This window comes from Odontesthes bonariensis, chromosome 7 (genome assembly GCF_027942865.1).
Source record: "Odontesthes bonariensis isolate fOdoBon6 chromosome 7, fOdoBon6.hap1, whole genome shotgun sequence".
In the NCBI taxonomy this organism is placed as follows: Eukaryota; Metazoa; Chordata; class Actinopteri; order Atheriniformes; family Atherinopsidae; genus Odontesthes; species Odontesthes bonariensis.
The window spans coordinates 27,591,793-27,606,482 of NC_134512.1; the positions used below are offsets into that span (position 1 = coordinate 27,591,793).

The window sequence follows — 14,690 nt, forward strand, 5'->3', positions numbered from 1 at the left end:
TACTTCAGTTCCACAACATGTACTTCACTTCTCAACATCCATTTAACAGCAGTAGACGTAGGCCATAAGTTTTGGTTCAGCAACACTGCTAAAAAAAATAACAATAATAACAATAGATAAATAAAACACTGCTGCTGCTGTGTGTGCGCCAGTAAAAATGTATTTCTAATAAAAGCGTTAAACCCTGGGATAGTTTATCATATTTGGTCGACCAACTAGAATTTGTAACAGAAGGGGGGGGTGGCCGCGGCCGCGTGACGTCACAGCAGCAGCAGCCTCTCTGAATGCCCAGGTATCTATTTTCTCTAGCTAGCGGTGTAGTTAAATATAAATATATATTATTGTATACCCTTTAAAACGGTCCCTTTTGTTGTAGCTTATAGGAACTCAAAGCTGTAACATATCGTTCCAAGTTCGGTGTTGCAAACTGTCCGTTGGTCTGCACTGCGCAAGGTGGTGTAGCATGTAGCTAGCTGCTAACATATGTGGCTGGCTACATGTGGCAAGGAGGAACTCAATTGTCCCCGGGCTTTCTCCTCACAATTCAATTCAATTCAGTTAGATTCCCGACAGACTAGAGGACGTTTGTCGCGAAGTTATTTCGCTATTGCACGTTTGACGTTTAGCATAAATCGTAGAATACCATATTAGCAGACGGTACAGTTTGTTGTGGTTCAGTGTCGCATAACTTTGAATTGAAATGAATTCTAGCCCTCAGTGGTTCCTTTACCTGAGACGAATAAGTGAGACGTAGAGATACACACACGTTGAAAATGACTAAATACCTATGTTGAAATGTTTATGGTGGTTGTGTCTGGTGGCATTCCACAACAGAAACTCGGTAGTAGAGAAAGAATAGTTGTTAAATGAGGAGAAAACATTCCCTCATCCTGTCAACTGAAAATGTGATCTACATCTGAAGTTGTTTAGGTTTCTGCTTGTTAAAAAGAAATGGTGCCTACAGATTAACAAGGAGCATTTGTATTTTCTATCCATTAGGGACTCTTAGCAGAAACAACTTGCTCTGCTTTTGTCCACTATTCTCTCATGTTTGAGGATTTTTTAAAAAATTTTATGTTAGCCTGTTTCAAATCTTTCCAAAACAATTCAATTGGATTTTATAATTTTTTAATTACTTTTTACTCCAAACTCTCCAGCTTGAACCACGACCGGTGCGGTATTATTTGTGTGCCCGGAATCTGCTTCCAGCTAAACTTAACCTTTCATACAGACAGTCTGGCATTGTCCTCAGACACTCTTTGATGTGACGCAGAGCGTCCGTGAGGCAGCAGAGCAACACCGAACCAGAACTCTACGATTGCTGTGCTTCTCACACTTAGATTTACAATCCTGTAAGGAATATGAACACGTAAGAGGCAGTCAGACAACATCCATCAGAAAGAAGTCGATCTGTGCTGCAAGCTGCCCCTTAAAGTCAATGAATGACCTGAGGTCTCAATTAGGCAGTTTAATTCAGGCTTAGATATAGTGATTTAAAAAGCAAAAAAATGAAATCAAGTGTATCGCCTTCTGGTGTATTTACAGTGTCCTCATGGATGACCTGACCCAAGCCCTCTCGGCCAGCTTCGCTGTGTCCAAGGAGCCCAACAGTACAGCCGCCCCCCACCCTCGGCTGGCTCAGTACAAGAGCAAGTACAGCGTGCTGGAGCAGAGTGAGCGGCGCCGGCGCTTTCTTGACCTTCAGAAAACGTAAATACCCCCCACTGCATTTGATGTTTCTTCCCATCCAAATGTTGCGTGTTTTAATGCTACATACTCTTTGATAAACCCAATTTACCAAATACAGACCTGGACAAAACTGTTGGTACCCTTCCATTAAAAGGAGGAAAAACCCACGATGATCCCTGAAATAACTTGAAACTGATAAAAGTGATTATAAATATGACAAAATACTGAAAATGAAGTTTCAGACACTGCATTTGAATTGTGGTTCAATAGAATCATTAAAAATGATTTGATCAGAGGCACATTTTAAACTGTAGTAATGTACCACACTGACCACAGAAAGCTAAGGAGGGAGTTGTCTCAGGAGATGGGAAAGACAATTCTCCAGGGGACTGTGGCCAACCTTGCTGGACGTGACCACAAGAGGAAAAATTGAAGAGTTGAAGAGCTAGATAATACAAATGGAAACCAAAGAGCCAAGAACAACTTCCAAAGAGATTAGAGGTGAACTCCAAAGCCAAGGTACATCAGTGTCGGGTCACACCTTCCATCGCTGTTTGAGCCAAAGTGGATGACTTAACGGCCGAGGAGGACACCACTGCAGAAGCCACAAAGCTTCTGGGAGAGTGCCCTTTGGACAGATGAGACAAAGCTGGAGCTTTTTGGGCAAGTTGTGACAGTCAAGACGCAAACATTGATGCACGCAAGGAAAAAGAACACCGTGCCCACTGTGAAACACGGAGGAGGCTCGGTTGTGCTCTGGGGCTGCTTTGCTGCATTTGGCACAGGACGTCTTGAATCTCTGCAATGAAACCCCAAAACTATCGAGGCAGTCTGGAGCCAAATGTGTCAGCCAGTGTCGGAAAGCTGGGTCGCAGTCGCAGGTCATCCAAAAGGATAATGACCCAAGACACAGCTGGTTTAAAAAAAAAAAAAAAAAAAAAGAACGGCTAAGAACAAAACATTGGACTATTCTGAAGGGGCCTTCTATGGGTCAGTTTAAATGCTTCTGTTGATCCACAATTCAAAAGCAAAGTCTGATTTTTCAAGAGTTAATTTCCAGTACATATTTTTTTGTCTATTATCACCTCTGTGTCTGTCTCGAGTTATTTTAGTGTCCGTTGTGGGTTTTTCTTTCTTCAACAGAAAACTCTGACGTCTGTATTTGCTTACCGAGTATAAGAAGATGTTAACACGTTTCACCTACTTTCCTCCATCTTTGCAACATTCAGACATTTTCAGCAGTTCTGCTGCGATGGCTCATTACAAATAATAGGTGTTGCAATTGCAGACACGTTAATCCTTAGTTCTGCAAATAACTTTCTGCTTTCAGGTCGGATCATGTTTAAATGTTTTGAGGGATTAATAAGCACCGTGTGCTGGGAAACTACACTATGTTGGTATGTTCTGTGCAAAAGAAATGAAGCCACTGCTGAAGTATCAAAAATAAATCGTTTTGCCTTCCGACAATCTCAGCAAAAGGTTGAACTATGTCAACCACGCACGGCGCTTGGCTGATGGGGACTGGACCGGGGCAGACAGCGATGGAGAGGAAGACATGGAAAAGCAGGACCTGGGGGAACGGGAGAAAGATGGCGACGCAGAGGAGGAAGAAGGGATGGAGATTGAGAAGAGGAAGCTGCCGAAGCATTACGCAAACCAGGTCAGTGTTTGATGCGTTTCGAGCACGTTTCGTCCTTGAACGGCAGCCCTTGAGCCCTTGCAGTCTAATTTCGGCCAGCAGAGAGCGCTTGAGTTCTTCAGTTAGAGCTCTGCCCTGTGTAAAGAATACATCTGTTGTGTCTGAACAAGCACATTTTCCATTATTATTCTTGGACTCTTGAATTGATGAAGATTAAATGTTTAGTTAACTTAAGTTCCTCGTGCTCCTTAGCTCATGCTGTCAGAGTGGCTGGTGGATGTACCATCGGAACTGGACACTGACTGGCTGATGGTGGTCTGTCCAGTGGGGAAAAGATCTCTCATTGTTGCCTCTAAGGTAGGAGACGTGTCACAGCTTTTCTTCTTTTCTTTTCTTTTCTTTTCTTTATGTGGCCTTTCTGACTTGTCTCTGAATCCAAAAATGCAGCAAGTTACACCTTGATTTAGTCACGGTTTCTTCCAGTTATAATCAATCATTTTGAAACAACAGTTGCTGTAATTGTTATGGGTATCTATGCTGAATCACTGCATCGTTTGCCTGTAAATTCGATGCTGCTTTCCTGGTACTGAGGAGGATGATGCGATTGTGCCGGTGATTATGACCAGCCAAATTGTCTGAGCAGCCCTGGGCAAGATTAATCATGTTGAGTGAGCAGTTAGAGTTTTTTTCTGCACCTGTGACAGCCGAAAGCAGGAAGTCAGCAGGTATGGGGGAAAGAATAAACAAAGGTTTTATATAGGGCCGGGCGAGTTAACTCGTTATTATTGCTTTAACTCTTTAATAATTTAATGCCGATAAATATTTTATCGCGCGTTAACGCCGGTTTTATTTTAAAAAATGTTTTTGTTTTTTTTTTAATTAAAAGAAAATTGTGGGTTGGCTTTTGTGCATTTAATGGATAGGGAAGTTTAGAGAGACAGGAAGCAGGGGGCAGAGAGAGGGGGAACGACACGCAGCACAGGGCCGTCCGATGCCGGACTCAAACCGGCGCCAGCTGCAGCGAGGGCTATAGCCTCTTGTACATGGGGGGCCTGCTCAACCCACTACGCCACAGACCACCCCTGTTTTATTATTTATTTTATTTTTGTAAAAGTCTGTTGCTGTCTGCTGCGGAACCGGAAAAGAAAGTAATCGGCGGATCCACCAAACATGGAGAAGGGTACGGAACTTTTACTCGGCCATTTTCATTTTAAAATACTTCCAGACGGCAGAGTCGACAGAACCAAAGTCATTTGTAAACACTGCCAAGTTGAATTGTCTTCTCACCATAGTAGTTCCAGTCTAAAATCACTTAAAGGCAAAACACACAACTGATAGCAGCAAGTCATTCAAGGAAACAGACAGTGGAGCGAGGCTTCTACATAAAAACTACAGAAAGATGCTGATGTTAAAAGTGTGTTTGCACAACAAATGTTATGGAAGTTTCATTCATATGGCAGCACATTTAAAATAAAACTAAATGCTAAAAGCTATTAGGGGTGGGCGAAAAAATCGATTCATGTACATATCGCGATTTTTTTTTTATGGGATGATTTTAAAAAATCGATTTTTCTCCACGGCATCAATTATATTACGTCATATCCGTGTCCAGAAAAACTTCATCAATTCATTACATTAAGTTATGTTAAAACTCGCCCACATTTGTGCTGTGTTGATATTTCAATTCATTTTGTAACTGTAAACTTTAAAAGATGCTGTACATGTTAAGAACCTATTTTTGTCTCAGTTGAAATAAATGTCAGCTGCTGGACTGACTGACACAGACTGATGTGCATTGTTTATGGGAACGACATTCATTCTAGAAGTGTATGATTCAACTTGTTTGTTTTTTAAGGAGGAAGAAAATTGCAATTACTGATTATATTGAATCACAATACTTATAGAATCACAATTATCAAGAATCATGATACAATTGAATCGTGACCAAAGCATATTGTCCCACCCCTAAAAGCTATACACTACTTTTGAATTCATTTTTGGATTTTGCGTACAAATGCGATTAATCGTGATTAATCAGGGAAATCATGTGATTAATTAGATTAAAAATTGTAATCGTTGCCCAGCCCTAGTTTTATATTGTTGTTTCAGTTGCTGGAAACCAAAAATCCCAAACTGGGAGTCAAGTTAGAGCCGTGGTGCCACAGAACAGAAACGTTTCAGTGGTAATCTGCAGGGCTCAGTGTTTAATTATAAGAAACGTCAATCTAATTACAAACTGATCCCCGAACCAACGGTCCTTTAGGCCCGAGCAGCCTCTACAGAAACCTCAGCATCGTCACCAGGACGCGCATTTATTGAAGTGAAATTAGCAATCGGCTTCTTGTGAAAAAATGTGCTTGCAGTCAGATATGTGGGGTTTTTTTTTTCAAATAGCTCTTTCAACATTTGTTGTGTAACAGGCTTCGGTGTAAAAGCAGTTTCTCATTGTATTAGTTTTGTGGTTTATGAGTGCCGGAAAGGCTTCAAAGTTCTGCAACAAAATTCTTTTCTCTTACAGCACTCGCAGACTTTTTGTCGTTCTAATGTCAGTGACACTTCCCACCCTGTGGTGCAATCATGTACATGACTCTGCACCGACAGTCATCTGGTTCCTCATTCATTATTTCAAGGCCTGACCTCAGTGACGACTGATCTTTGAACTGAGAACTAAATACGACGGGCGTCATGCCGGCGGGCATTCACACCGTCGCAAAACGTGCATGCACTTCAGGAAATATTTACAACAGGTCTGGGTAATTAAAAATATTCAATTCTGAGCTAATGTAGCATTAAGCAACACAAGTTTGACAAAACCATCTAAACAAAAACAACAAACTTTTAATCAGCCGACAGTAAGTCGGTTGGATGAGCGATGAGACGGCCGAAATGAGGATGTGAGCGGACTTTGATGCTGCCACAAGTGTGCACATGAACGATGGGAGCCTTTTTTTTATGCAGACGTCGAGATGAGCGAGAGTGTCAAACACGGTGGCATCAGGACACTTTTTCCAGCAGAAACACAAAGGCAGAATGTAGAATTTGGAAGATGAAAATGTCACATCGAAGCGATGCAGGAAATGGATGGTCGAATGACGGTAAAAACATCACTTGTGCCAGATGTTCTGTGTTTAGAGTTTCTGCTGAAACACACATTTAATTTAGTTTTTTTGTATTTTTACACTGCGTACACATCAAATGAAAGAGAAGCGGAGACGGCGCAGAAAGTTGGGATTTAACTGATGCTTTAGAGTTTCATTCTTAAACAACTAAACAAAGCAACTGCCATTTCTCACTGCTCACTAGAAGCAGCCATTGTGCCGAGCTCACCTCCACAGCTTGTGTTTTCCAAGCTCTCAAGGATGTGGAGATGAATAGATTTATCACCCATGACTCCTTACATACGTGCCAACATCAAAACAGAACTTGATTTCCTTCTGAAGCATCATTCACATGCCGAGTAAATAAAGGTGCACACACGGTGCAAACGCAGAGGAAACTAGGTTCCCATTTTCATCTCTGCTGAAGTTTGAGGATTTTAGGGATGACCAGGCGACAAAACAAAATTAGAATGCTCAGAAAAAAATTTGTGAATCTTACATTTACAACATTGTGGGCACCAGCAAACAAAGACTAACGGTTCCCTCTTCTCTCCTGCATTGTGTCTGTTGTGAAGGGTTCCACTGCAGCGTACACCAAAAGTGGCTATTGTGTGAACCGTTTCCCTTCCCTGCTGCCCGGTGGGAACAGACACAACTCTGCCATGGGAAAAGGTACGGTAGGGCCTGTTCTGTTTGGAACACAAGGGCTGGCTGTAAAAAAAAAAAAAAAAAAAAGCTTTGTTGAGCACTGGCTGCTTTTACAATTTCTCTGTTTGATGATCAGAACTTTTGTTTGTGCTGCTGAATCAGATTAAAAGTCTCATAAAACTCACCGTGGCTATACTGTTGGCTCTTAAAGGGATAGTTCGCCTCTTTTGACATGAAGCTGAATGACATCCCATACTAGCAATATCATTTATGAACATTTTCTTACCCCCCGCTGCGTCCTGTGAGCCGAGTTCCAGCCTCGTTTTGGCGTTGACGAAGGTAGTCCGGCTAGTTGGCTGGGGCTTAAAAAATAAAGTGTTTTGCTTCTCAAAACAATATGCGTTCAAAAGAGTAATACATTTGCATCACAAAATCGTTAATCCAGAAAAAGTCAGACCTCACAATCGCTTGGCGCTATTTTCTCTCTACCTTCGTATCACTGCGGGCTGTGCAGACCGAAGTGCACACCGAAGTGCAGACCGAGCAGTCCCCTGCTTCCCAGCAGTAAACACTGACACAGGCGCGGCTGTCGGCAGGTGGCAGCACGGAGTGATACAAGGGAGAGAGAAAATAGTGCCAAGCGATTGTGAGGTGTGACTTTTTCTGGATTAACGATTTTGAGAGGCAAATCTATTTCTCTTTTGAACACAAATTGTTTTGAGAAGCAAAATTATTTTTGTGACCCCAGCCAACTAGCCGGACTACCTTCGTCAACGCCAAAACGAGGCTGGAACTCGGCTCATAGGACGCAGCAGGGGGTAAGTCAATGTTCATAAATAATATTGCTAGTATGGGATGTCATAAAGCTTCATGTCAAAAGAGGCGAACTATCCCTTTAACACTTTATCGTTAGTTGATAGTTATTGATAATAGGAACAGGTTTTCATTTATTCTGTGCCCTACACAGACTACACGATCTTGGACTGCATTTACAGTGAAGTGGACAGAACATTCTACATTCTGGATGTCATGTGTTGGAGAGGCCACCCGGTCTACGACTGCCCAGTGAGTCTGTTTTCTAATCCGCCAACAGTCCAGGAATGCTTGTCTGATTGCGAAAGTTACAGAGTCTGGGACACAGATGTGCTCTTTTTGCCATCTCCTTGGCCTGAAATTTAAAAAGAAGTCTTTTTTTTTTGTTTGTTTGTTTTATGTTTACGTGCTTTTTGTTTTTCCTCATCAACAGACCGAGTTCCGTTTCTTCTGGCTCCAGTCTAAGGTTCAGGAGACGGACGGCCTATCGGAGATTGCCAAACGCAACCCTGTGGGTATCAGCACCAAAATCTGAATCTGTTCCCTTCGTGCCTTCATGTTTAGGTCCAAGTTTGAAAAACTTGGCAAAGAGGAACTTCAACATGCGCACGAGTGACAATTAGAGGACGATGAAAGTGCTACGCCACAGGGTTCCACCTGAACAGCTTCTCAGTCCAGAGGGATGGAACTCCATTCTCCATGAATATACGTCATTATTTGGCGTTTTAATGATGTTGGAAGCGTTGAGTTGAATCCAGATTTGGCATCTGCAAAGGCCTTATCTTATGAGTTATGCAATTTTACCGCTTATCAAAATATTTAGTGACTCTTGCGCCCCGTGCACAGAGGCTTTGTCATCCTGGAAGGGGCCACTCCATTCAGGGTAGAAATGTTGGTTAAAAGTGTTCACTCAGAGCAACTTTGTAATTGTTTGCCGGTACCCTTATTTCCAAGGGTTCGAGTTGGCCCAAACTATGCCAAGAAAATGCCCCACAAAGCACATCGGAGTAAGTGGATCCCTTGACTTTAGGGATCGAGCCTTCAGCTTTTTCCTTTCTTTTTCACCCATCTGTAATTACTCATTCTTTGGTTCTGTTTGTTGTTTTTCATGCTTTACTGAACCTCAATTCCACATGTTGGATAAATAAAATCCTGATCTTCAACCCAGCATTCCTCAGGATGAAATGAGACCAAGGAGAAAATGTGTCTACAGTTACAGTATTCTGCGTTTATAGAGTATTAAAGGGATTATTACTCCCTAATCTCGAAGATTGTGGTGCTCTGCGTAAGTTTGAGGCCCGCCTCTTAATCTTCTGTGCTTGTGTGGTACAGCTCAGTAGGAGCTAAATCAGGCTCAGTAGAGTAAACTCATCACGGAGGAATTTGAAACTAAAAACACGGTGGTCTGCTTTTGTTTGCTCCAACAGTTCCGTTTTGCGAGTCTCCAAAGCTCAGACTGCACAGCAGAGTCCATTCGGAAAGCGCTGGCAGAAGAGTACAGCTTCAGCGTAAGGACCGATCTTCAACCATCTATCTCTTCTTAGAATTTCCTTTCACGAAACAAAAGCAAAACACCTACAGTCCCTTTGGTTGATCTAACTTTGATTTTCTGGCTGCAGGTGGATGGGCTTCTCTTCTACCACCGGCAGACCCACTACACCCCCGGCACCACCCCTCTGGTTGGCTGGCTTCGTCCCTACATGGTCACAGACATCCTGAGCATAGAGGTCCCCGTTGGGCCCCTCACAGCCAAGCCAGAGTACGCCAGCCAGCAGCTGCAGCAGATCCTGGAACACAAGAAACCATCAAGCGAAGTCCGCCCGGCCAACAGAAGCGGAGGCTACGAGCTGGAGTACCTGTCCACGCCGAGCCAGGACAGCGACGACACTTTGAACTGTTTGAATCAGAAGCCCATAAGGGAAGCACACATGGAAGTCTGAAGGCGACGCCTAACGGGATGCAAATGCTGTGAGTCTTTTATGAGGTGGTCGCCCACTCGTGGCTCTTTAGAATGTTCGTTGAATGGTTCCTCAGATCCGACCAATTGCGAAGCACGGCTAATTCTAATCCGGCACTACTCCGGACACCCTCAGAGTGCAAATTAGTAGAGCCGTGCCGCATGCTTAAATTTCTATATTGTACATGCAGAAGTTGGAAACGACTGACTTCTTGAGAACGATTGCACAATATTGTCGCTGCTAAAGTTAAATTTCTACAGTGTAAGCATGTTCCTGACATTAAAGTTCCTCAGAACAGTCGTGAACAGAGGACGAGAGGTGCCTTACAATAAAGTTTGGGGTCAAGCAGCACCGTGCTGCTCTGCACTTTTTGAGCAAGTGGATGGATCTTGCATGAAACAACCTAATCTTAGCTGTTTTTAGTTGTTTACAGGTTTTGTAACTATTATTGATGCATACTCACCAAAAGAAAAATCCAGTTTTAGCAGGTCATCTGTTTGAGCATCAGCAAAGGAGAGCTGGTAGGGTGGGAGAAGGTGGGGTACCGCCACCCGATCACAACTCCTGAGGTGCTGGTCAGTGACGCGGACTTTTACGATTTAATGTTAAATTTAGGATTGCTCCACAAATGTTTTTTAAGTGCACGTTTCTAAATAAATGTTTTTTTTATTGACCTAAATAAATGTCTGTGTTCCTTTTTTTTTTTTTTTTTGAGCTTCTAATATATGACTTGATTACATTTGTTATCCAAAACAAAATCAAATCGACCTGCTCTTGGATTCACTCATTTCTCCCAAAAAATGCTGACATTTCAGAGAAGCTAGGCCACATCTGGTGTGGATTCTGTGAATAAAGGCTGATATTTAAAATCCAGCTCCAAGTTTCCTTTGACAAAGCTGGCGTTAGAAATGTGACGGCCCTCTGACAACTCGTACCTGACTGTGTCAGTGCGGGTTGCGGATGTTCCAGCGTGTATGCTGAAACATGAGTCAGTGCTGATGCCACGGCTCGTCAGCACAATTCATGAGCACCTCCACCCCTCCGCGCTGAACTTACCGGGCCATTTGCGTAACTGTGAACAGCAGAAACTGTCAACAGGAAAAGACTTGAAAGCGTCTGGCAGGGTTGTGAATTTGGTTTCAGAAACCTGTGCCAATACATCCTCAGAAAAAGATCACCAGAGAATGCTGTCTATGGTTATCAGATCTTGGGTGTTTGAGGTTTACAGTGTCTGTGGAATGGAGGATAATGTTTACCTTTTAGAGGAGCAATTGTAAATAGATAAGTCAATAAAAAGTGGAAAACATTCAATCTTCCCAGAAGTGGACACCCCAAGACTCAAAAGAACTGCCAAAAAAAACCACAAGCTACATCCGACTCTGAGGGCCTCAGCTAGTTCATGGCGGTACGATCAGAAAAAAAACACAGAACATGTATGGCGTGTTTGGAAGGGAGAAACCCTTTCTCTCTAAAAAGAAAAGGCAACACAGCTTAGGTTTACACTGTTGCATCTGAGCAAAGTCTAAGACCAATGAACCAATGTTGTTTGAACAGGTGAGACCGAAAAGGAGACGTTCGGTCATAGGGCTCAGCGGCTTTATTTTTTTTTTGTTGCAGGAAAGCAAATGCAGCACAAACGCCTCATACCCAATGCGAAGCACGGTGGTGAAGGTGTGATGATCTGGGGTGGTTTTTCAGCCACGTGACCTGGGCACCTGACAGTCGTTGAGTTTGAGAGTTATGCGTAAAGAAATGCCCTCAAACCTGAATGAACCGAAGAAACACTGTGAAGAAGAGTGGGTCAAAATCCATCCACAACTATGTGAGACTGAGCACGTCAAACATACAGACAATGATTACTTCAGTTTGGCTCACTTTTTGTTCAGTCATGATGCTGTGAAATACATCGTGTGCTGTTTTTCATCTGAAGACTCGGGAAAGACCACAAGATCATTCTTTCTCACGCGACTGCGCATCGTCTGTACCAATAGCAGCCACCTTGAAGACGCGATTACATTGTAGGACACGATTATTATCAGTTTAAACCTTTAAGCCGGCCAAACAGTTCAGTAACCGTGACACACTGTCACAAGATGTGATGCAACTCATCTTTGTGCAAACACTTGGTTTTTTTTCTTCTTTTTTTTTTTTTAGACTGGAAAAAATAAAAAAAAACTGCTTATTTTCAACTTGTTTTTTTTTTTAACCATGGTATCACAACGGCTCTCACCACCTACACGGAACGCTGACAGGTAAAAAAAAAAAAATAGCATGTTCAAAGCCCGTATTCTGGGAAATGGAGAAGATCAAAGAAGTACAGGAAGGTGCATGATGCAGCTGAAAAAAACCTTGTGTGCCTCGCTGACGGCATTTCATCACGCAGGCCCTGGAACGCCTCGGCCGTCGCAGCACACGCTGTGACAACCGAGGCGCGCTCAAATTGGGCAAATTCGTAGAAGTTTACTGAGACCTACGAGGTCAGAAGTGTTGTGGCACTGTGTTGTAATTCACAGTAAACTTGACAAACAGAACACAGTTGGATGTTTCCACTTTCAAATTCAGCCCACTCTTAACTGAGGGGGCGGCTGTGAAGGAGAGCATATTCAGCTGTGTAGTTTGAGCAAGAATTCAGCTTTGACTCAGCAGTGCCCATCACTTTCCAGGAACTGAGCACCTGTTAATTCACAGTTACACCTCAGAGCACTCTGTGCCCCCCCCCCACCCACACACACACATGCTAGCATGTTCTTCAGGTTTTCTCTGTTCTCTATGAAAACGCTGTGAAAGGACAACCAAGGAGGGAAGCGGTTTCTGTGCCTCCTGCAACTCTCTCCGACGCCTGTCCAAGCACGATGTTAATGCCTGAAAGAAGTGAAGGAAACGTGATTCGTGAGACTGCAAGTCAAGTCAAGTCTTTTATTGTCAGATACACAGAACAACAGAGTCGGACTGGGCACTGAAATTCTTAGGACACCGTACAGCAGCTACCATAACAAGATATAACATGCCGTAACATGTCATGACATAAGTACTCTAACAAAAACAGTAACAATAAATAGGCAATGTGGATACTGCAATATACATTTTACGCTAAAAACACACGACTGCACAGCTTAGCTTGGTAATTATGTCATTGAGTTACATTTTACTATGAAAAGAAATAACATAATTGGTTTAAAGAAAAAAAAATTGCTTTGCCTGAGTTCTTTTAAATTCCACCAAGTGCAAAATGCATCCAAGTAAAGCGTACAAATCCTTCTTCATTGAGACAAATCCGCCATATTTTGGGGACAGTAGAGGAACATGACATCCTCACGCAGCACTAGGTCCACTCTGTTTTGCTTAGTACTTTTGTGATTCTTCCAGTAGAGTTAAATGTGTTTTCCCCACAGTCGCGTTAACTTTATGCATCAGGTCAGGAGTAGTAGATGTCAAGCAAGGTGTTTACTATGAACTGAACAGCGTTAACTGACACGTACTGTGAGTTACATTAGGCCTTAACCTCTTGAGGGTTTCATGACTTTTTTCTTCAGGACTGACATTACGCGGGCTGGACTGAGGGCCACATTTTCCCACAGGATGTGACGCCAGCGTGTTTGACAGGAAGTCTATTGTTGTCCACTCCCTTTTCCCTTTGGTTTTCAAGCCAGACTTTCTCACGCCTCCTTATTTACAATTTGCTTTTTGTTGGGTCTTGTTTTTTTTGTGGGGAAAAAAATAAATAAACGTTTTGCGTGCACCTATCATTGTCCACCTTTCCATCGAAAAAACAAATAGTCTGCTGGTCTCCATCTTTATATCGAGGTCGGACATTATGTATTACGAGAAGCTAAACAAAGCATCAAGGAGCCTTTCCAGCCTCTTCCCCTTTTTGCATCATTTTTTTTTTTTTTTTACATCCTCGATAAAATAAAAACAAGGCAGCAAATGAGAACCATTAATAGTCTTACAGGAAATGCAATCTCCTGACTGCACTTGAACTAACCTCCTGGTGAAACAGAAGCCTATAATATTCCTACGGAGACCTGGAGTGGGTCTACAAATCCTGTTAAAGTGGTTTTATGATACTGTTGGGCACTTTTTCATTTCTATGTCATGCAAATCCGGTAAAAAGCACTGGATTGTAATGTAGCCTCAGGGATGCATGAGCTGAGAGTTGCACTAATTACATTGCTGCTATTGCAACCAGCTATTACGGAAAGGCCTACTCATATAACTAGCTATTCCCTCTCATCATTTTTTAATGCATTAGTTATGTGGAGCTGTGGTTTGGGGAGTGCTGGTGCGATGTCAACATGTAGCGTTTTAAAGATCTGTCAACCAGCACCTCTGCAAATCTCATTAAGTGCCTTATGTGTTGTTAAATACCATACCTTGTATACTATCTATATATATATTTTTTTTGTTTGTTTGTTTGTTTTTTAAAAAACAAGACATATGTGCTTATTTGTGACTTTTAAACTGCAATGTTAACCTAAGTCCTCCCTATTTGCTAGCTTTTCTGCCAGACCAACTTGAGAGGCATGAAAGTGCTCCTCAATTGTCACACTGAAGTGTGAAGCTACAGTTGAAGTTAGCTTAGCATAAACACAGAAAAGTCAATAACTGTAAGCTTACTCCCAGACCTGTTTAAATTTATCAAAATCAAATTAAAAATGTATTTCTCGTTGTGTTTTTCTGTTTAAAAAAAATATATATATATTAAAAGCAAACTTCCTGAAGGCTCACTATTGCAGAGCAACTGGACTGAGCAAAGTCCTGTTAAATTGTATTTTTGTCCTTCTTACGCGTGTGTTTATAGATAACAGTCTATTGCTATATTATAAATTTATTATTCAGCTTTAG

The 14,690-nt window shown here is 42.3% G+C and overlaps 1 protein-coding gene across 2 annotated transcripts in view; it reads left to right on the top strand.

Annotated features, from left to right (window-relative positions):
* Positions 1–10,528, top strand: part of snupn (snurportin 1) — a 59,180-nt gene extending 48,652 nt beyond the window's left edge. Inside the window, exons 1-9 of one of the 2 annotated variants that reach the window (XM_075470369.1) lie at positions 216–292; positions 1,546–1,710; positions 3,163–3,349; positions 3,581–3,685; positions 7,002–7,098; positions 8,042–8,139; positions 8,321–8,398; positions 9,315–9,395; positions 9,507–10,528. In XM_075470369.1, the coding sequence (XP_075326484.1) occupies positions 285–292; positions 1,546–1,710; positions 3,163–3,349; positions 3,581–3,685; positions 7,002–7,098; positions 8,042–8,139; positions 8,321–8,398; positions 9,315–9,395; positions 9,507–9,827 (1,140 nt within the window). In that variant the 5' untranslated portion in view covers positions 216–284 and the 3' untranslated portion in view covers positions 9,828–10,528. Of the gene's footprint in view, positions 1–215; positions 293–1,545; positions 1,711–3,162; positions 3,350–3,580; positions 3,686–7,001; positions 7,099–8,041; positions 8,140–8,320; positions 8,399–9,314; positions 9,396–9,506 lie in introns of those variants that run through there. The other variant, XM_075470370.1, reaches the window with a different exon arrangement.
* The last annotated feature ends 4,162 nt before the right edge of the window (positions 10,529–14,690 follow it).